Genomic DNA, 24,090 nt, shown 5'->3' with positions numbered 1-24,090 from the left:
TAATTACTGATATATATTGATTGGAATCTGAAATACTGTATATGCACCACAGTCTGCATAGTATAGTGTGCAGCCTGGTAAAAATATATACAAAATATTTTCAATTCAGCACTAAGAAAACCATCTATTCTTCAGAACTGTGGGTTAAAACGCTTATGTGATTGAGCATGAGTGGTATATTGGGTACAACCGGGCCCGCTAATGAAAGATGTCTTTGTTTGGTCTCAAAGTTTATAATTGTATTATTAAATATGGATGAAGCAACAAAAAATGTGTGGAAAAAAATATTAGAAAAGTTTGTTTTGATTAAGTATGTGAATATAAATGCCCCTAGGGGGGCTAAAGTGATATGACTGGATAGCTAAAATGTGGCAATTTTAGTGATTCTCAGTAGGTACATAAGTCTGCAACAAGATCAACTTCTCAAAATCAACCTTATGTCATTGCAATCAATTACCTCATGGATCAGTCCTGTGATGGTGTTTTTTTGTTATTTAATGTGGGAGAAAATAAAATCAGAATGTCTTTTTACCCCTCTGGGCCTTTCGCACTGGCAGGATGCTATGTGCAGGATTACTTACTCCATATGCAAGAACAGATTTTCAGGTTAAGTAAATCAGTCAAAATGGAAATGTACATATTAAACCTAGGAGCAATGGCTGTTTCTAAAGTGAGTGATCAATTATTGTGATTGAATAGCTCAGTGAGCTAGTGTAAAATTGAAACAACAAAATTTGCCTCCGGTGTTTAGCCTTAATGGGGACAGGGCAGGTAATTTAATCGCACATGTTCTGTATTCATCGACTGTGAGTTTCTTCATTAGAATCTCAGTCTTTAATTACCACTTTGGGTCAATGATGCCAGTGCCACAGTCAATGTGGATCATACAGTATACTGTATAGTTTGGACTGATAACAATGTTAAAGAGAAAATCAGGTGTGACTCCTTCCAGTACCTGTATTTCGGGTGTGTGATGGCGTAGATGATGGGATTGTGAATGGCTGAAGCTTTGGCTATCACTGCAGGTACTGAATTCATATACGGTGTGAGCATATCAGCATACCTGAGAAATACATGGAAAATTAGTAAATACATTAATTATCACATTATCACAGTCATTCAAATCAAAATCTAATAGCTCAGGGTGTCCCAGCTGAGGGGTTTGCAAACTCCTAAGGGCTCAAGATCTGTTAATACACATTTTCTTTACTAAAAATGTGTATTAAAACAATAACAATACAGTATAATACTTTCTCTGATCTTACATACAAATGTAATCTATTATTACATTTATTGAAATGTTAAAACATTACACAACTGTCCTGAGGCACTCCAGATAAGTCATTTAGGTCACAGGGATTCAACTGACCAAAAATGTTTTTGAAACCATGGTCTAAAAAGTATAGAATATACATGTGCTGAGTATTAGTATGTGTGTGAGGAAGATATATTCACCCAGCAAAGGCTGTTAGTGCCACAGTCGAGTATGGAGACCAAGAGATGACATACATGAGAATAACAATAAGAGCGATTTTCGCCATCTTCCATTCATTTTTCAGTCTTTGGAATCTTTTAATTGAGTCTCTCTTGTTATCTCCATTAATTTTGCCCACAGCTCTTTCAAAGACAAATAGAAAGCAACAATTAGACAACACTAATTCACTATCAAAGGTTAATGCTATCAAAATCTGTATTTCCATCTTATCTATTTTAGCTAGGTCATACTTCAAGGTTAATTAAAATATACAGTAACAGTGTTGGAGAACTTCAGTGTTTCATTCAACAAATGATTCAGCAGGGTTTTACTAAAACTACTACTACTTCAATTTACAGTAGATAATACAACATGCAAATATTATTTACAGCATCTAAGAGAGCTGTTTATCAACGCCGGGACATTTCACTCTCTGTATTACTCTGCTTAGTTTGTATTCACAGCATTAGTCTATGCATTTCTTGGCGACACAGAAAACCTGATGTTCTGGCCTTATTCGGAACTATTTTCGTTGGCAGAGGAAAATATACTGACCAAATTTAGCCTGAAATGCAAGTTATTAGCTATTAACTTCCCACTTGCAATCGCACTGTTGTACTGAATATCAGCACAGCTGTGATCCCCTGTGGACGAATTCAGTACAACAGCACTTTTGCTTGTGTGATATTGCTTTACAATTCAATAACCATTTTAACAGCTTTAGAACAGGGCTGAGGTTATACATAATTTCATATTGTAGTGCTAGATCTGTATCAAAGGACTTACTTATTAGTGCTACGAATGGAACGGAAGATAAAAAAATAACAGAAGATGATGACAATAAGTGGAATGAAGAAGACGAAGGTGAAAAGAAGCATGGTGTAAGCTCGCACGGAGGGTGTGAAGGTCATGTAATCCCAGGTGCAAGACGTCAACAGCCCTTCAGGAACATAAGCACCTGCAGAACAGAGACAGATAAAAAAAAATAAATAAAAAAAAAAATATATATATATATATATATATATATATATATATATATATATATATATATATATATATATATATATTAAAGGAGCTCTCCATTTTCAGTGGTACAACAGTGGTCTTGGACATTACTCATATTGACGTGGATGCAGAAAACGTTTTCAGTTACAGATGCCATTGTAGAAAACCCCTTTTCGCAAGAGTATTTGTGGGTGTGTAATTAATTAATTCTGTAACCAAAAGTGTCCAATAACGAGTGTTATTGAAATTTATACTGCATTCAATTCAACTTGGAAAAGCAGAATTTCCGATTTCCTACTTTCGAAAAGTGCATTGGAATGCCAAACTCGTGTGGAAATCCACAACTCGCAGAGATAGGTGCAATTCATACAAACATGTCGGCACACAGGGAGGTAATGATAAACATTTTCTTTTAAGCAAATAAAAGGCATTAATCAGTCAAAGTTCCTACATTACATGATAATAAAACTTGTTTAGCAAACGTTTGCAGAGTCACTTGTGTTAAACACAGTAAATTATACTCTCTTTTGATAATCATACACCTGTAGAACAATTGCTAGCATTATTTTGCATTGCTTATCCTCTGCAATTGGTTGTTAGAATATGTCTCTGGTGACAGTCAATGAACTGCGAAGATCTGTGATATCAATTAGGAATATCCCACATCCGATTTTCATGTCATGTGTTCTCAAGATGGTGGCCACCATGAGGGAGGACTCACCCCAAGTTGGACAAATAAGCTTTTTTCTAGAGCACTTCTATGACTGAATATTCACCCACATGTGCGAGACATTTAAACATATTTTTCAAAAGTACTGTTTATTTCAAGGGGTTTAGGGATTAAACTTTAGTTGTTTTTTTTTTCAGTGGAAAGAATGACCAAGTGCACCTAAATAATAACAGAATTTGTGTGGGGAAGAGAGGGATAGCCAGCAACTACGCTTTTTACGGCCAATGAAATAATGTAAAGACTAGAACAAATTATGAAAGAAAAATGGATTTCAGAAAGCTGGCTGGCTTCTGGGCAAATGCAGTGAAATACTATCCAATGCACACATAGCTGAGGATATTTTTTAAGTACCGGTATGCTAAAGCCATATTATTTATTATCACCGCCAATCACAGTCTGGCTTTCATGTGTGTGGGATGCAATTATTTATCTTCTCTCTGAGGTCTGAGTTTCATGTGGGGATCAGCAAGGAAGATCTAAGCTGTCAGAAACATTCAAGGCGACAGCCACCCTTCGTGTGTGAAACGCAAGTAGCCTGAAAACCAGAGATAGAGAGTGCTGGAGAGGAGAAAGCACCAGGCTTTTTCAGTCTATCACCATCAAGGCAAAAGCCTCAGTCCTCAGAGACCACATTACTTGGCAAAGATCACAGTCCAACACTGCAATTACTGCAAATCCAGCCATTGGCTAACAACTTACATCCTCATGTGCTCAAACATAGATGATTTAGCATGCTTAGCTTACCTGTTCCAATGGATGTGCTTTTATAAAGGTCTGCTGCATCAATTAAATGGATTTTTAAGTGAGCATCAAAGGAATACTTAACTCCATTAACACTTGCCCTTAAACACAAACAAATGCACAGACATCAAATGGCACATTGACATTTGTTTTTAGGAAAAGCCCTCATTTGTTGCAACTAGGGATGTCAGCAGGCCCGGTCCCAGATCAAAATCGCTGAAGGTGCTTCTGAAAATAGTGGGGGTGCTCAGTCTGTATAAAGTGGAGATGTAATGCATTATTATTATTATTAGATTAAATCATGTTTAATGCTACCAAAACAACTTGTTTTGTTTAATGCGTCTAAAACACAAAATACACTGCTTTTTTTAAGAATTGTTTTTATTTTTATGTCATTTAAAATTATTATTATTATTTTTTAATGTACAATCATTAATAACAAAGTTTTCTCTGTGCATGAATGCAGCAAGTGATGTCGGAAGAAAGATGTTATCCGAACCACTGATCTGGAGTCAGTTTTCACGTTTCACTTAGATAATGTTTGGATTTGGCTTTGGGAAACTGATCCAAGACCAGCAGTTATGGGCCGCTTTATCCTGGAGCAGAAATCGGATGCAACAGGTGGTGGATTGAGTGAGATAATTCCGCTATGAATTCTGTAAGAGCAAACGGAGGTTGCAAACAATTAAATGCTTATGTGTACATTGAGAGCAGAATACTGTGCTGCAATTAGGACACTTATTTGCAAAATAATACATGTTTATTAGATTTGATGCAGGGATTTTGTGTATGTATTCGCTGGGATTCAAGGAAATCTACTTTGCCAATGTACAGTATTATTAGGCTTGCACATTCAGTTGAGGGTGCTCTAACGTGCGCTTGAATCACATACAGTATATCAACATTCCAAATAAAAATAATTAAATATATAATGATTAAATAATTATATATATGTATATACGTATGTATAATTCTAAGAATTACACATTACATTATTGTGGCAGACTAGTAAAGCACTGACTAGACAATACATAAAGTGGCTTTAGAAGGCAATTTATTGTTTGTTGCTGTATCACTGAACATGAGCCATTGGCCTACAATCAATAGCAATCCCTTTTGCTATTGAATTTGTCAATCCGTCCGAGGTAGACTAATTATAAGGACTTTTTAAAGGATGCTTCTGTGTACACATGCGTCAAATGGATGCTTTTTTTTAAAGAGCACCTATTATGGTTTTTAAACGTGCCTAATTTTGTTTTAAATGTCTCATACAATAGATTTACATGCACAAGGTCAAAAAACACTTTAAGTTGCTCATAATTTAAATTGCAGCATTACATTTTTTTTCCCAGTGTCAAAAACGACCGTTCAATGATCCGTTCTAAAGGATTCATTCTAAACTTCTCCTTTCAGTAAGCCTACTCTGCTCTGATTGGTCAGATGTCCCAGTCTGTTGTGATTGGTCTGCCGCTTAGTGTAGTGTTTGAGGGTGGGTCAAAGCTGTTCGCGAACAGCCAATGAAGACCAGAGGCGGGTGTTTTGTTACCAAATTACATAGGTTAGTACAGGAAGTAAGTCTGGAATTACTAACGACTCGTTTCAGGTGTTCAGTATTGGTTCTTTCTTTTGGGACTCAATAAATCCATTTGTCGTGCACTTTGATTTTTGAAAATTTGCAGACTTTTTTACATTCACAAACAGCTATATAACACACTACATGAAAGGTAATATTTGAAAAACCATAATAGGTGCTCTTTAAGTGTCTCACTTTGGTTGCATCATGTCATAAACACAGCTTTTAGGATGCTTTGTTAAGTTAAAGGTAGTTTGAAACTTAGAAAACACCTCTCAAGACCCGCCGAGAGTTGTGCTCTGTCCAGCTGTGTTTGAACGCAAAAATGCGTCCTCACCTTGTACTGTCTGCGGTCAGTAAGTTTGGTTTGTTGCCTGTACAGCTGTAAGTTGCCTGTACAGATGGAGTTGTGCTTAATTCCCCCTACTGACTTCAGATTCATGAAGGTGATACTTCAAGCTTATTCCTTATTAGAGGACTGCACTCCTTAAAATGAAGCCCGAACCCGACCCATACCCAAGACCCTGTGACCTGACCCACCGATACTGTCAGATTTTAAGCCGGACTTGAAATCGCTCACTCTCTTGGTAATTTTATGTAAGCATCGAAGGCAACATTCGAAAGAGTAAAGTAAACATACATAGTTTTAACAAGGCACATCGGCCCCTAAGCACATTATAGCAGAAGGGGAAGAAAATTGGCTTATTAAGCACTAAAACTTTGCTTGGTAAAGAACAATCTGGAATCATGTGTAAAAGTATAACAGTCACTTGAATTCTTGTTTGCAGCCTGATCTTGTTCAGAACATTAAATCTTTTTGACACCTGCACTAAAAACAATCTAGACAAAGCAACAAAATCAGAACACAGGTGTCTCAAGGGGCACTTTTAAATTGGAAGTTCTTTTCAATTTGATGCGGTGTCTAAAAAATGCAGCTGTCCTGCGCGAGATGCCAAAGAAACAGAGAGAGACATAGTGCAACGGTCAAAGACCAGCATGTGCTTCCATAGGAAAACAATTGAAAATTAGCGCAGATGCGCGCAAGAACACGTTTGGTGTGAACAGACCCTAACTCGTCCTTTCACGTGCTTGACGGCACATGCGCGAAACAATTTCGTTAGAGCTATTTATTTTTTCATTAGTTACAAACCCGAAAACGAAGTCATACTTGAAAAACTAACACGAACCCGGACCGAAACCTGATGGTGTTTTGAGTCTCTTTGGGCCTGGGTCAGGTTGTAGACCTCTATTCCTTATTATGGTCAGGGAGCATGATTAATTGCACATTATTTTTTACATTATTAATCAAACTCAATAAACGTGTTAAATCGAAAGTCCTAGTTGGATCACATACAGTGGCCAAAAAGTATTTGAGCATTTAAGCCACATTTAAAAATGCATGAATTTCTTACATTACAAAACAAAACAAAACGGAATCTGCAAACGAATAATACTAGTTTTTTTTTTCAAAACTACTGTAATTCACTTTTTGCTAATACGTTTACCCAACTAGCACCAAGGTATTTATAGGTACTCAATGTTTGAAGTTCACACAGGTGAGGTTCATCACACTGACAACCAGAAAGGGTCCAACTACTTTTTATCTTAATATTAATTAACAGTATATTAACTGTTTCATAATTTAAAGCCAAACAATCCTCTTTTTGTGGAATGTTAAGTTCAAAAAGTGAGCATGAGCTGTCTTTAAAATAAATGCCACTTAGTTTGATATTCTGTTTAGTGATAACTCAATGATATTCATACATTTTTAAGTGTGGTTTAAGTTTTAATACTTTTTTGGTAAGGGTTCAGTATGTCATATGTATATCATATATTATATAAATATACAAGGCTGACTGTATATTTTATATACTGTATGTTCTAATATGGCATATGAATACACTGTTTTTTTTATGAAATGCTGCTGTCCAGTAGAGGCTCTGAGCTCATCACTTACTCCAACCAAAGAAGGGTGGCAGGCTCCAACCAAGTGAATAAGCCCAGGCTACCAAAAGAATCAGAAAAGCTCTCTTCTGAGACAACACTCCGATGGAGGCTAGCGGCCGCGTGATCACAAAGTATCGATCCACTGCGATGACCATGAGTGTGATCATGGAGCAGATGCCGAATAAAGCCCCACAGAATGCATACAACTCACAACCTGGAGAGGGAGACAAATCAGTTAGGTGAAAGCCATAAAAACCTTCAATATACAGTTTATATTTCAGTTTAATTTATAACCAAGGAGGAGACAGGAAATGATGTGGCACTGAATTGTGTACAGTATTATAACAAAGTACAAGACACATTCACAATTTTTGCATTTTAGCCCTCATGATGTACAATTTCATGAATGGAATACTCTTATTCCATATGGCCAAAAATATGTGGACACCTTAACAGCACACTGTATTTCATTTGAAGGCAGCATTAGTCTGAAAAGCATTGATATTAATAGGGAGATGGTCATGATAAAGCAGACAAGGGCCCTTCCAAAACTGCTCACATAAAGTTGGAAGCACACAATTTTATATCATTGTATGATTTATTGTTAAGATTTCTAACTTAATTAAAATTAAGGGTCCCAGCCAAACCTACTAATTAGATGGGGGTGGCCATGTACACTTTTGGCCATAATGAATGACACACTCTCATGATGCCTTCACATGCTATCACAATGACCATAAATACATACAGTAGTTCTGATTTATTCTGAATAAGTGTCTAATAATAATAATAATAATAATAATAATAATAATAATAATAATAAGTAAATAATAATACTCAGGAGTGGCACATAAATGGCCCCCTCAAGATGTAATTACGACTGGGAAACTCAGAGATAATTTTGAGACCCAAGTGTCCGAGTTGGGAGGAGACCATCTTTCAACATGGCGGAGGAGAGTACAGTTTCTGCAGTAAATGGTTCGTTTTATTCATTTTTCTATATGCAGCTACCTTGTTACTTGCCGTTTCGATTATGTACATTCACGTACAGTATATCAGTAACCATTTTATGCACACTGCACATTTTTACAACGAGAAAATAGCATCTATTTTACCAAATTCCATTATCACCAGCAAGCTGACAAACGTGTATTAATGTGTCAAAGTAAGAGTTCTCCAAGAAAGATACAAGCAGAGTTGGGGAGTAACGGAATACATGTAACGGGATTACGTATTTAAAATACAAAATATAAGTAACTGTATTCCACTACAGTTACAATTTAAATCATTGATAATTAGAATACAGTTACATTCAAAAAGTATTTTGATTACTGAAGAGATTACTTTGCATTTTATTGTCATTTGTTTCATTTAATATTTAGTTCTTTTCAGATGGAAAACATTTATACATATAAATGATGCGATCCAAAGTGCATTTGAACAGCGGTGAAACACTTTCATATGATGTGTTACATTCATACGAGCAGACAGAGAAGTAAGTTTGAAGTAAGTTTGGAGCAGAAGAAATAGAAATAAACCTTGTGTAAATTGTCAGCTTTACGCTAAGCTAAAATGCTATTTCTAGCCATTTTACATGCACATGTTACCAGCACGATCATATTTTATTATCAAGAAAATTCACGTTGGATCATAATTTCTTTTTTTCTAGGAAGACCTTTGATATTAGGGCAAAAATCATATTCTTGATAATAATTTTTGTATTGTTTTCCTGTGAAATATCTAAAAATCCTTAAAACAAGATCAGTTTGATTTATCTTGTTTTAGAAACAACACTGCATAAGATATTTAGGTATTTCAGAGAATGTATTTTTAACATGTATTTTGTCTTACTGTACTGGCAGAGATTTTACAGTCAAAACAAGTGAAAAATCTACCAGTGCTGAAGAAGTAATCCAAAGTATTTAGAATACGTTACTGACCTTGAGTAATCTAACGGAATACATTACAAATTACATTTTACAGCATGTATTCTGTAATCTGAAGTGGAATACATTTTAAAAGTAACCCTCCCAACCCTGGATACAAGAATTTACCTGGTGTTGTCCATGTTTTCTATTCTCACCATCAACAAAGCACCTGAACGTGACACTCGTAATTACAACTTCAGAAGTATGAAGAAGGATAATTCTGATAGCATGTGAAGGCAGCATTAGTCTGATAACCCATCTGGAAGAAAGGCATTCATTGTTTGGCTAAAAAACATCCTCAACAACCACAACCACCTGTTATCTGTTCCATCAAGCAGGCCTGTAACCACCATAAGCATGAAAACACATTCCCCCAATATTCAAATTACTGGTCAATCAATGTTTTTTTCAGAATGTCTATGAGTAATGTCACAAAGATTTTAAATATAAACCTGATTCGTGATAATTTTGCTTGTTATTGTCAGTACACATTTACTAGATGCGCTTTAGTATTTTAATTACAAAAGAAAAGCTTCTGTTATAAAAGATAATCCTCCAACTCAGCAGGATGTCTTCTCTCACACCTTGTCAGATGCTTTCAGGTTAATCCATTGTGGAAAAGAGCATTTTTGTGAATTGTATCTGACTGATTGTGAAAGCTTTCAGTGGAATCAAGTGTATGAATTAAACAATCAAATTAACGGTGGTCATAATTGTGACATCATAGTCACATCAGAGCTCAACCTTTTAACCCTTTTTGAAAAATCCATATGAAACTGCGTCAGTGCCCCTCCCCAAGGAGGGAGCCTTCAAACTGTGTTCAAAAATGCGTAACACGGCAGGATCCGATCAGGGAGACTAGAGGCTGTTCTGTTTAAATGAAAGTTAATTGAGGAGATGCCTCAATGTGCTAAATATATAGTGCTTTTGTGTGGATACAGTTTGTCACATAAATTGATGCTTGACATGTCATATTAATTTTGGGGTGAGCTTTATTTGGAGTCTGCTATAAAAATGTGTTATTTATAAGAGAAGCCAAGAACATTTTGAAACAGGATTCCTTTACTGCACTATTCATTTCTATGGTCTCCAACAATGGTGGGTGACTGACTGATCGCAAACATTTCAATTGATACAGACCCAGTCTGACTGCCTGACAGGGGCAAGAAAATTTGGTCTGGGATTTTACATAGAAACTGGCCCAAAAGTTGTCGAGTGGGGAGTGGGGGGGGGGGGGGGGGGCGGAAAGTGCCCCCTTCCGTGTATTGCGGTGCCGTTTTGTGGCGTGTTTTGCATGTGGCCGATGTGGCCCCATTTCGCGGCCGGCCCACCGGGAAAAGTCCCGGTTCTCCCAATGGCCAGTCCGCTACTGCTGCCTGAACACAAAAGATCAGCATCAATCACTTCACACTCATCATAATCACAGAACGCTTATTCTCATAGCAAATGTCAGCAAGCGGAAGCCGTCAACAAAACCCAGCTGATGAAGGCAATTTAGATGTAATCCTGATAACAACTGACATTTAAAGCACCTTAAGGAAAAAAGCTTTCCATTCCCTGATGCCAGGAGCAGCAGTTTACCACTGAGCAAAATAACTAGCTAGTGCTGTCTGGAACTGAATCAACAACAAAACCACACAATGCACAGCTTTGAGAGGAATTTTAAGATGAACTGATGACTGAAAAAAAGAAACACTTTTGTATGTTGCTTTTCAAGAAAAGGTTACCTAAATCTGTTAGAAATTCATTCATCATTCTTAGCACCAACAGCAAGGGAAAAGATTGGCTTTAATTCTCACAGTAAGTACAGAGAAACCAAAGCTGTCTCCAAGGACAACATTTCATTCATTTAAACCTAATTTAACTTAAGAAGTGATTCATTCTTTTTATCAGCTCTCTCCACTTTCATCTGCATTTATCTTCCATTATCTTAAATGTGTTCGTTATGATTCATAAAGAACAGTAAGTTAAAATAAATTATGGATCTGCATGTTTTATTTCAGACATTGTCTTTGTAGTAACTTTTAGTGATATGTGGAATATATGTGCAATGACATGTATGGATACCTGTATGCTATGCATTTGTTTACTTAGCAATCCTTTAGTTACAGTCACATTGTATATAATAGTCACACTGAAGTCTCTGCATGTACTCATTTAGATAGCTAAGTAAATGTGTTTGTGTTTGTGTACCTTTCTCTCCGAAGATCCATCTCTTGTGCATGCTGGTGGTAAAAAAGATAGGCGCCTGGGTGGCACACATGAGGAAGTCTGTGATGGCCAGATTTATTATAAACAAGTTGGCAGGTGTCCTCAGTGTCCGGCTCCTACAGTCACATACAAAACAATTGTTTGGAGTGTATATAAATTGCACTGCAAATGTTTCCATAACTCCTTTACAGTCTTTCTGCATACACTTCTTCATTCAGCTAGGTGAGACAGTTATATGATGTCAATGAGAATACCAGCATCCCAGTGCTGACAGTTTTCAGAAGAACTCTGAATGAGTTCATTCCATTCAAGTTTTCTCATGACGCAAATGGTCACTTGGTCAGACATAACAGTAACAGCTTAGAAACTAATGAGCACCTCACAAAGTAAATGGCAAAAGCATTACCACTCAGTTAATGGCCACATCTAAAATACGACCCAATACTCAATTCACAAGTTCACATTTTCTAATAATTCTTGAGTAAAATAAAGATAATTATACAATGGATAGCTCTGACTTTAAATTTTGATTGAATGAGTCGCATTCAAAGCCCTTGTAAAATGACTTTAAACACACAGCTGTGACACAACTTTTATATTAATGTGTCAAGTTATTATGCTGCTTGGCAACGCAAACAGGCAACAGTCAGGATAATGAAGTATCTTACTTGGCGGAGGAATTGTTCATTCCGATTATTAATATTAATGAGTTTAACTCTGTGTCATGCCAAGAACACCACTTACCCATGGTAAAGCCTTGGAAACCAGCTAGACCAGCTTAACCCTCATGTACTGTTCGGGTAATTTTTGACCCATTTTAATTTTGTTTCTTTAATAAAAAATGGTATCCTTCATCTGAATGGTTCAAGACTTGGTGACTTTTCCCATACTTGCTCTCTGTAAGTGCTCGCAAATTTTTTTTTTTTTTAAATGCGACAATACCATAGGAAATAAATAGTAGAGACTATACAACACAGAGCAATTTTTTTATTTGTCAAAAAAAAAAAAAAAATAACAGACATATAGCAGAACACAATCACACATAAATTACTATAAAATGTCCACAATGCAAAAAAACGCATGCACACACACACACACACACACAGGTTTTTTTCACTATATAAGTCAGGACATCTCATAGACTTCCACTGATTTCACAGCAGGATAATGATATTTTTTATCCTCTAAACCTAAACCTCACAGAAACCTGTGCACATAGATTTAAAGTTAAACATGTTTTGGCTTATTTATGAGCCTTTTTTTTTTTTTTTTTTTTTTTACAAGTGAGAACCACCTAAAATGTCCTCACTAGTGGGTTTTCTACAAGTTTCACTATATTAGTGAAGACATATTCAAAAAATGTGGCACACAAATATAGTGAAACCTGTATACACACACACACACACATACAAATGCTCACACACACACACACACACACACACACACACACATGTTGGTGTGGCTAATCTTAGAAGGACTCTCCATAGACATAATTATTTTTATACTGTACGAACTATAGATTATATACCCTAACCTTAACCCATAAACCAAACCCTTACAAAAACATTCAGCATTATTACATTTTCAAAAAAACATTGTTTATTATGTTTTTTAAGCAATTTTAATTATGGGGACATAAGTCCTCGTAAACCACCCAAACCCGCCCACACACACACACACACACACACACACACACACACACACACACACATACACACACACACATACAGGTTTTTTTTGACAATATTAGTGAGGACATCTCATAGACTTCCATTGATTTCATATCAGGCTAATTTTCTATTTCCTAACTCTACCCCTAAACCTAACTGTCACACAAACATGTGCACATCACTAGATCTGAAGATCAACATCATCTGACCCATTTAGGCGTCTTTTTTCTGTTTACTAATGAGGATATTTGGCCCTCACAAGTGTAGACAAACCTGTCCACACATACCAAACAAACCAAACAGGTCGAAGTCTGAGTCTTGTACCTGTGTGACAAATTTAATGATAGAATTTTAATGATAAATAAATTACAGGTAACAAAATAATCTTTTTTTGTAGTACAATCAGATTTGACTGTGGCAGCTTGGTCAGGTTTGACAGCATATTGGAGCATCACTGCAAAAGTTGTCACTTCAATACAAGTGGTTTAAAAAAAATCATACAATTTGACAAATAATTTTTAATTATTTCTAAATATATATCTAATGCATAACTTGTGATACTATCTAGAAATTAAGTTTGTTACAAAATTGGCTTATAGAGATCAGACAATGCATGCGGCACTGAAGCCATCTACTGGCCATAGTTGTAATTTCATGTTATTGTTATTTTTATTCCAACAGATGTCACCAGAGACACCTGATGAATCACATGTTTTGATGTTTTGACAAAGAGTTTACTGAAATGAAGGTTTTTATTGAAGTGAAGATAACAGAAAATGTGCTTATTTTATATGAAAATGAATGGCGTAATTTAATAATTTAGAGGTAAACAAGGTCTTAAAACCATAAAACACCCACCCACCACCCCCAGCCCCCACAAAAAAATGCACAACTTTTGTGTTTTACTTAAGTGAAATTACAGTTATAACATAGCTTTAAAAAAAAAAAAAAAAACATTTTAAAATACACTTGTATGTTTGGGTCAATTTTGACCCATGAATAACATAAGTGTGACTCACAAACGAAAGGGCTGAACCATTTAAAACTCAAACTTAAGGCTGGTGTCAGCTGTTTTTGTTTGTTTTTTTAAGCAGGGTTACTATGTAATAGAATTTAATAGAAATAGAGGTAAAGATGGAATGGTGGTGGGAGGCCAGAAGAATTGTCACAAATCTGAGGTAAGTAGCTGTTTATATACATTTGGGTTATGATTTACAGTATTAGATGAACATGCTCCACCCAAACGTTTTAGAAGTCCATTAATTAATCACAATAATCTCTGAATATGCTGAAAAAGCAAAACTGTATCCATTTCAAAAGTTACTAACAAAATGTAGCCTCATATTTCGATATTTCATGTTTTGATATGAACAATGACAAATTCTCAACTTCTCCGTAACAAGCCATTCTCACCTGCTGAAGGCATAGATGACCAGGAAGTTGCCCACCATGCCAGTGATGCCAACGGCAAGGATGACAGCGCCAATAGTGTAATGGGCATGATCAGGCACATCCACCGTGGGGAAAGGGAAGACCGACTCTCCCATCATGGCAACCTTGAAGACACAGCAGCACACACTAATTAATAGCTCTAATTAAAATCAGCAGTTTCTGTTTCACAATGACCTTTGCATCAAAGAATGTGCAACATGTTTAAGAAACACCATTGAGCCTGAACCCAGTTGACATTACTAGAAAAACAGGTTTTCATTCATTAAAGGTCAAAACAGCATAAATATGCGCACAATATAGACATAGTAGATGTTATTGTACATTTGAACCTATGCTGAGCAGATTTATATCACAGATTAAGCTTGTCGAGATGCCACAGTTTCTTCAGAAACATACTGTATATCCAACTGTTTCAAGGTGTTTCTTCTAAATGTAAATTTACGCTGTATTCTGAAGTGATTAAATTGCATTTTTTTTTTTTCTTAAAAGGCAGAATGTTAGGGGCTGAGAGCATGTCACCATTCACTTTCATTGTATGAAAAAAACAGTTTTTCACATTGTCCAAAAATCTCACCTCTTGTGTTCCATGAATTAAAGAAAGTCAAACAGATTTTAAATGACATAAAGGTGAGTAAATTATGACAGGATTTTTTTTTTTTTTTTTTATTCATTTTTGGGTTAGCTAACCCTTTAAGTTACACTGTTTGATCAGATTGTTTTTCTTCTTTTGTTTCAAGAATTTATGACACCATGTAATACAAAAGTTTTCAGCTAACCGGAAAAGCATTTCAAATTCACCCTTTTCTTTCACTCTATCAGTCTGTCCCTTACACACACACACACACACACACACCACAGATAAACAAGAAACTGACAGTTTTTTATATGAACCGATTAAATTTCCTAATTTACCCCAGATACCTGCAATGAAAAGCATTAAAAAAATGTCAGCTAACTGTCATTCGGTCCTATTTTAATCCTGCACAGATAGAAATGTCCAAGAGAAATGTGCATCAACAGCAAGTAATTACAGTTCACTGAAATTACAAGTGCACAAGCTGTTCAATATATTGGAAATAAAGAGTACATATACAGTATGTTTGCATGTAAGAAATTAATCAAAATTATGGTATAAAGTAAAAACTAGAGTAAAAACTGAAAACAACAGTACTGTTCTGGTTCAAAAATGACTTTAGTGTAAAAATATAATAAATTGGTAGCAAAACTAAATGGCAAACACAACCTAAATGTTAGAGGCCCACTGTTCACAAGAAGAAAAGAAGAAGAAGAAGAAGAAGAAGAAGAAGAAAACAGATTGTGTAGGCCTATTCACACAAAAAAGTCTTCAATCCACTTTCTATTATAAGTTCATATCCTTTTGCTTTTGTCTGATTTACTCCTTATGCAGGTGACTGTTGATTGACTCTTGACAGACTAATTAGAGCAGCAAGATCTGATGAATGGCCAGTAATAAAATCCTTTTGTCACTTTGAGCAGTAAAAATGTTTGAAATTAATTTGAAGGGACATTTGGAAAAAGAGACCTTTTTTATGGCAATAATCAGTTTGTTTAGTTCCTCTCTCAGCTCCTGCCATTTTATTTCATGATTTACTCCAGCACCAGATGGCATGTTACAATAATAAGACTTAGAAAATAAAAAGTCTGAATATGCTATAAATATGGAAAATGGTATCACTGAATATATAATCAGTACATAAATAAATATATATTCATATATTTATATATACAGTGTATATATATATATGTATATATATATATATATATATATATATATATATTGTGTGTGTGTGTGTGTGTGTGTGTGTGTGTGTACTGCACATATATTCAGTCATACCATTTTTATCTATTGAAAAGATTCTTATTCTTAGACATGGTATTTTATTTATTTTACTTGGCATGATGGAATGTTGGGAGGAACACACAAAGTGCAAATATTAACAGAGCAATTATGATTAACAATTCTACGCATGCACACATTCCACTTGGCAGAAATTTGTTTACTGTATTTTCCAAAGGAAAAGGTTTAATGAAAGGAGTTTTAACTGGCAGAGCTCCGGGCCCATGAGATTGTTGAATGCAAGAAAAGCACTCCAGGAAAAGTCATATCAAGGCAAATGAGTGTAACCATCCATGTGTCCATGACAAAAGAAATATGACAAAGCAGATCCTGTCATTGCCTTAGTATATGTCAAGTGATGATGTGGAGCCATTTTTTTACCAACAAGCTGTCAGGTTATTATTTTTAGCTCCATTTTAAGTATTGTGTCATGTTACGTATAATACGGAGTCAGCAATAACAGAATCATGCATTTGAGACACTGTTAAATGTTTTATTGGCAGGGATGGCAAATGATCTTTGGAGCTGGTCAAAATCAGAGCTATAGTTAAAGAAGAATTAGCATGGCTCTCTAGCAATGTAATGCAACCTTAGGTTGTAGAAACAGGGTTTGTTTATACAAAATCTTAAACTAGAATTGACAAACCACACATCCAAGCAAACCATGATTCTAATCAACATGGCGCATTTTCCATCATCAAAATATTTATTAAACCACTTCACATCTTGAACTGCACTGGTGCATTTATGTGTTCTGAAGTTATTCCAAAATATATCAGTAGTCATTACCATGTGTTTTCATTCATTATTTCTGAGTTTGGGGTCAAATGAAGATCTAAGCTATGAAAAACTTTGAGGGCTGAGATAAGCTTTCTTTTTTCCCTGGAATGAAGATTCTAATGAAACAGATGAGTCCCACATCTGTTTTTCACTCAGGGTTATATTACAGTAACTGTGTTAAGGCTTTTTTGGTGGGATTGATTTCAAAGATGTATCAAAGTGAACAAGCCTCTTCAATAAAATGTCTTGTTTCAAAAGCAAAATAATTGTAAAAATAAGAAACGTTGCTGTGCACTAATTATGTAGATTTGTCTCCAAGTGAGGTTAACAGAAGAATGCATGGACCATGCTACGGACCATCACTAGCATTGGGGAGATAACTTATCATGAAAGCATTTGCACTCTGGAAACAATATCGCCTTAAAGCCACAAAGACAACACCTAGCAGAATTATTGACATGACAACCCTAAGATAACATTTTACATAATGAACCTCAACCATTTGAGACTCAAGAACAAATAGCACACACAATGCCACTGGAAATGATTATCATTGACTGAGTTGAAATTCTGTGAAAAGAATATACCAACCACACATCTGGGCATGCTTATGTTACCTAAACAAGGTTTTCATTATGATGCAGTGGAGTTCTTTGCTCTTTTCTCTCTATAAATCGTATTGTGGACTTAGAATCAAAACAGAATTAGCATGCTTCATATCTATGATTAACAGTAATTAACAAATTGGATATAATGACAAATGTTGTTGCATCAAATATCGAAAGTGATGTTTCATATTTAGTGAACTGTTTAGTAAATGATGTGATATAGAATATTCAAGCATATTAATATATATATATATATATATATATATATATATATATATATATATATATATATATATATATATATATATATATATATATATCACTATGTAACTTTTAGAAACAACAATTAAAGCTGTCTAAGCTGATGATCTACACTTTAAACTCTATGTTATGATAATGTACTGTGTAATATTGCTGTCAGAACATTTGCCAGCCAAGGAGAAGCTTGATATCTCACTTAAACACAATAAGCTCACAAGCATTTCTTTCTTGTCCCCCATTAACCTGTTTATTCAAATCACATCCAGTAATTACAAATTATTAAATAATTTACACACACACAAAAAAACCTCCTCATATACTAAACAGTGGTTTACATTGTGTTAATATTTTGAAAAGGAACATTCTAATTTCTAGAAAATAGAAGAAACAGCCAAATCAAAGAGTGAGAGGACCACAACTGGGTCTTCTTCTTTCATGATATTTTAGATGTCATTAAATTAACAGGATGAGCCTTCAGATACACATTAATCTAGAATGAGAAAATCAATATGTCAGTTTTTATACTTGTACTTCATCCTTGAGATTGAAATCACTCTAAATCATAAAATGAACATGACCATCTTTGATGCGTTTTATTGTCTATTTTTTACTTCCATGGCCCAAATAACTGAGATATGAATTTACTTTAATTTGCAAAGGATGTTCCCAGCTGTCCTGCATATCTATGTAAGTTCTCTTGCACTCCAGATGCTACGGTCCTTGTTTGATTGCATTACCATGATTACTTAGCTCAGTTAGACAGTAAAGCTGCCTGAGCTCAGCCAAACACATGCCAGTACCTCCCATTTAATAATCTGAAACAGTTTTCCCCTACACTACCTTAAGCTCTTATTTTTAGTGTGTGCTGTTGTCCTCTTGGGGACATATTTGTATTTATTTTAAAATAAGAATGAATGCTGCATGTCTGTGAAAAAAACATTGTAAAAGACATAGCAACTTTTTTCAAAGCAAGCAAATAAGCCTGTTTTGATTGATGCATCTGATATTAGGTTTTATCATCAGCCAATTTAGTTTTCTTTAGAATATTCTGGGTTCAACCAGCAGCATTTGTGGCATAACTGAAATTCGACTAGCCCCTCCTTTTCTTAAAGAAAGCAAAAAAGCACAAATCTGGGTTACAGTGAGGCACTTGCAATGAAAGTGAATGGGGTCAATTCGCAAATGTTGAAATACTGTTTCAAAAGTATAGAATATGTAAACAATATGTGTGTTAACATGATTTAAGTGTGATAAAAAAAAATCACTTACTTTTCTGTGTAGCTTTATATACAGGGGTTAAAATTGGCATTTTTGGGGTGGGGGAACCCTAAAATTGGGAGATGTTGCAAACTTGATTAAGAATGATATCAAATGTATTTTATACATTTTATATGGGACAAGTTTACCTTCTTCTTGCCCTAGATTAGGGGGTCATCTTAAAGAACATGGTAAACTTAAATCTAATTATGTTACAATTTAAAAATAAATGCACATTGTTGGTGAAACAAACACATTATACAGCAAAAATAAGCAAAATCGCCACTGCATATTAGTGGATCTAATAAAAGAGTGAGCAGTTGATTCCATATCACGCGATATCCATGAAACAGAGATCGGACCACGGCACGATACAGAAGCGGAATGCGCGTCTAGATGCGGGGACGCCCGTCTCATGCCGCTCTCGAGTATGTTGCCTCTCCCAGCGTCAGCAACTGACTAGAGCAAAGCATGATAGTGAGCTTGAAATATTTTTTGAACAAATACACTCGCTAAATACAGAGGGAATTTGTCTAATGGATCAAAACCGCACTGGAGAATACAAGAAATGGAATGGATTGACAAACAAAAATGTTTTCTTTCTTTTTGGAATCGAAGGTGCCAGAACACCGTTCCGGACTGTTCCGGCCCAATTTAACCCCTGGTTATATCCAGTTTTACAACTGACATTGTAACACTGTTGTAAACCCTAAAACCCAAAACTAACCATAAAAATACAGATTTAAACATCTCCACAGCTGAACTATTACATACGTTTTAACGTAAGAATGAATGTAAGTGCTTTTATTAAATTATAAGATTCACATTTCTGCATTTAAACCCTCCAAAAATTGGCCCCATTAATTTCCATTGTAAGTGCCTCACAGTAACCTTGCTTTTTGTTTTTGTTTTTTAAAGAAAAGGGGGGTCGAATTTAAATTATTTGTGAAATTATTTATATTACTCTCTCACATTCAGTTTTTTTTTTTTTATTTTATTCATCTACAATACACCAGCTTAACAAGCAATGATCCTTCTCTGCTTAAACACTGTATCTTATATCATCAGGAGGAAGAGAACATATTGAACATATTGAACAGGTCAATAGATGAACTAAAACCTGGATATGATTATATCACAATCATAGGATTATGATTAAATGTTTTAACCTAATCCTTCATGGTCAGTGAGGATGGTTTACATGTGAGGTTATGCTAAATACCAGACAGACATTACTGTTATTGACAGACTTAAAATGGTGTCACCATGGCCTGAATAAGAGCATTTTTTGCTATTAGTTCTGGGTATCACTGGGTTTCTGGGTAACATTTGATTACAGATGGGTCACAAGCACAAGTATATTTGTATGATTTATGCAAATTGTGTTCATTTCCTGATGAATGTGACCCAATATGTACCCTTCTAAACAAGATGGTCAAGGCTCAGAGTTGCATAAAACAATTTCAAAGAGGTCAAGAAGTGAACTGTTACATCAAAAGCTTTTGTGGCCCATTTTTAGGTTTACACCTTTCACCAATGTCAGGATATAAATACTGCACCCTCCTCTGTTCATTTTGTGTTAGAACAGTGTGGGAACAGAGATTAGGTCATTAACAGAGCCCTGTTAATTTTGTAGAGGAGTTATGTAAAATAAAATCATTCAGATCCCAGTCCAGGCTGTTTAAAGGTCATTATGAAGTCATGTGTTGGTGCATTCATTTGAATAAACGAGAGTTGACTTTTCACAGCTAATCTAATTTTAAATTCATCTATTGATGATTAAAAAAAAAAGTCCATCTTACTGTACATTACAGACAGGAACAATCTATTAGTATTTTTTTTTTTTTTTTTTTTTTTTTTTTATGATTCAAATTAAAATGCTATATTTTAGTACTTGTTGGTTAAACTAATGCCTGTGACACCCATCATCACTCAAGCAAAAGAGTCTATGTAGACTAACTTGAAATAAAATCTGTAATTTAGAGGTATCTCTTGATTTGATTTAGCAACAAAGAGAAAGCACTGAGTGTAAGACAAAATTAAGGGAAAGAAAGAGGAACAGTGATGCATGTTAAAGAATACATAAACAGCCTGATTAGCATAAATAAATGTAACTCAGTGGTACATCTCTATGGCACAAATATGTTTTCATAAGTCCTCTTATGGCTCAGTGTTTAATAATTATCTCAACAGTTAAAACCCCAAGGACTTACATCTTCAGGCACAAGCCACAGACTCAAGCCATATATAAAGTGTGTGATTAACAGCAAGGGACAGTTTCAGACATCTGTGTTTAAGAATGAGCAATGTCAAATGCAATGGCCCACTCCAGTCCTTTGATTCAGAATTGACTCTAGACAGAGTGAATATTGAACTAATTAAAACAATATGGCTACAGGTGTCATACAGGTGTTTTTTTTTTTTTTTTTTTTTTTTTATCTTATTAGAATACCATAACTCTGGAGAGGAGTAAATATGCTAAAGAAAAATGTAGGGTTTCAGTAAAAATAAATAAATCAATCAATCAAATCAAATCAAATGTTATTTACATTTTAATTAGCCTACAATTTATCCAGTTTGCAAAGATGTACCCACATAATGTAAGACAAACACTATTAGAGTTGCATTTTACATTGCAATCTATTGAGATCTTTTTTTTTTTTTTTTTTTTTTTGCTACATTAAAAACCACAACATAAACATTTCCAATATGTTGTTTTGTATATTTCAGACATGTCAACATGCACATATAGATATTTAGAATAGCTTATTTTTTAAGAGCAAAGCATGCTAAACATTGCAATTTAGTAAAATGTAAAAATGTTCGGGATTTTGCCACATATTTTCATTCACACCTAAATGTGACAGTCAGCAGCGGACAATTTCTATAGGTATCGTGAATACTGTCGAGAATAATTCTGTTCAAAAGAAAACTAATGTTTCACTTACGGATGTAGTCATGGGGGGTAAGTCCACCAGCCGATACGCGCTCATCACGGAATTGTTCCACGAGGAGAGGTTTTCCACAATGCGCGTGCAGTTCGGGTCTTGGGTCGGGCACGAGATGCCCTTCCTCACAGAGCGCACGGCGCCGCTCATCACCGCTAGCGGCACTGACAGACAGCTGGCACAGCAAAAGCCTTCAAACCCGATCTGATCAAGTACAGATGTCAGATTCTATTCACTCGTGTTCACTCTAAGCGAGCGCTGAAAGAGTGCGAAAAATTGTGTCAGTGTCGAGCGTCAATTGCGCTGAAGAGCTCAGCTGAAGTATTATTACCTACTCAGATCACTCATCCACACCTTCATGTTTCCACACAGTCAGACAGACAGTTGTTATGAAATTAGGGCACCATGGTGACCTGACCCTATAGCTACTGTAAGTAGAGGGAAGTGCAAATGTGTAAAGGTGCATCCCCCCTTACAAATTATTTTATCAGCATAACAACTTGACTGAAAAGTTGAAGGTAATGTCATGCACATCATGGACATCATGCATTCAAACTGGCAATTTTAAGTTTTTTCAGGATTTTGAGTCCTGAAATCAGTCAATTTGGTTATAGAATGCAGTTGTCAGTCTTGTTTTTAGCAGAACTGTGTAAATGTAACAGTATTTAGCATTAAAAAACATAACTGACAACTGTTCATCTGCTGTGGGAATGTACCCATTGTGATTTTGGTACTGATGCCCAGAGACCTGACCACTCTTAAACACCTGAACTTTAGTGACGTACACTGAAAAATATGCATATTGGTTGTCATTATGTTAAATAACTTTTTATATGCCTACTCGTTTTAATGAGTAGCCTAATGTAAAAGTAACACAATTCTTGAACGCAAAACTTAATTTCATTGTGTGAATTCTAATAAAATTTGTAAAACAGAAGTTTACTTAATCCACTTGTTTGGGGACCCTGTGAGATGAGCCGATAATATGACATGGTGTGAGCTGCTAGGCGATCGTCCTTGACTGCTGCTGGGTCCTTGAATAACATATAATGTTCGAGGAAGGGCAGCAGGTGGAGTTTCTGGTGCCCCCTGGGGAGAGATGGTGGCCCCCTATGGAGTTGGTGCATTAAGCAGACAGTGTAATATGCGTACAGGGAGCGACGGTACTTACAGGGAGTAACATTGTGGTCTGTTCACACCCAAACCATTGGAGTCAAATGGATTAACTTTTATGCTGCCATTATGTCCTTTTTGGAACTTGAAATTTTTGGACCCCATTGACTTGCATTGTATGTATATAAACACATCATACATTTGTGAAAATATCTTCTTTTGTGTTCCAGAGAAGAAAGAAAGTCAAACGAGTTTGAGACAGCATGGTGAATAAATAATGATGGCTTAACTATTCCTTTAAGTGTAATTTTATGGGTTTTTGTGCAAGATGAAAGGGAGACTTGTTAGTGTTTAATGTTTTGTCATGCTGAGGTCTACACGTTCATTGTAATGGTGGATTTTTTTAGGTCACCATTGTGGTGAAGAGTAGAGCTTGAGCACAGCTTGACGGCAGGTGAGTGAATATTGAGCTAGCCATAGAACTCTTCACTTTGTTGAGCATCCTTCCAACACTACATATAGGATATCAACGTG

General features: G+C 35.5%; 1 protein-coding gene across 1 annotated transcript in view; it reads right to left on the bottom strand.

Moving 5' to 3' along the window:
• Positions 1–22,657, bottom strand: part of LOC127414017 (melanopsin-A) — a 29,322-nt gene extending 6,665 nt beyond the window's left edge. Inside the window, exons 1-7 of the mRNA XM_051651659.1 lie at positions 22,444–22,657; positions 14,693–14,835; positions 11,592–11,725; positions 7,481–7,684; positions 2,261–2,432; positions 1,456–1,617; positions 956–1,063 (exon numbers count right to left, since the gene is read on the bottom strand). Of these exons, the coding sequence (XP_051507619.1) occupies positions 956–1,063; positions 1,456–1,617; positions 2,261–2,432; positions 7,481–7,684; positions 11,592–11,725; positions 14,693–14,835; positions 22,444–22,593 (1,073 nt within the window). The 5' untranslated portion in view covers positions 22,594–22,657. The remainder of the gene's footprint in view (positions 1–955; positions 1,064–1,455; positions 1,618–2,260; positions 2,433–7,480; positions 7,685–11,591; positions 11,726–14,692; positions 14,836–22,443) is intronic.
• Between the last annotated feature and the right edge of the window lie 1,433 nt (positions 22,658–24,090).

The sequence above is a fragment of the Myxocyprinus asiaticus genome, chromosome 23 (genome assembly GCF_019703515.2).
Source record: "Myxocyprinus asiaticus isolate MX2 ecotype Aquarium Trade chromosome 23, UBuf_Myxa_2, whole genome shotgun sequence".
Lineage (NCBI taxonomy): Eukaryota > Metazoa > Chordata > Actinopteri > Cypriniformes > Catostomidae > Myxocyprinus > Myxocyprinus asiaticus.
This window is presented reverse-complemented; position numbering and strand designations above follow the sequence as displayed.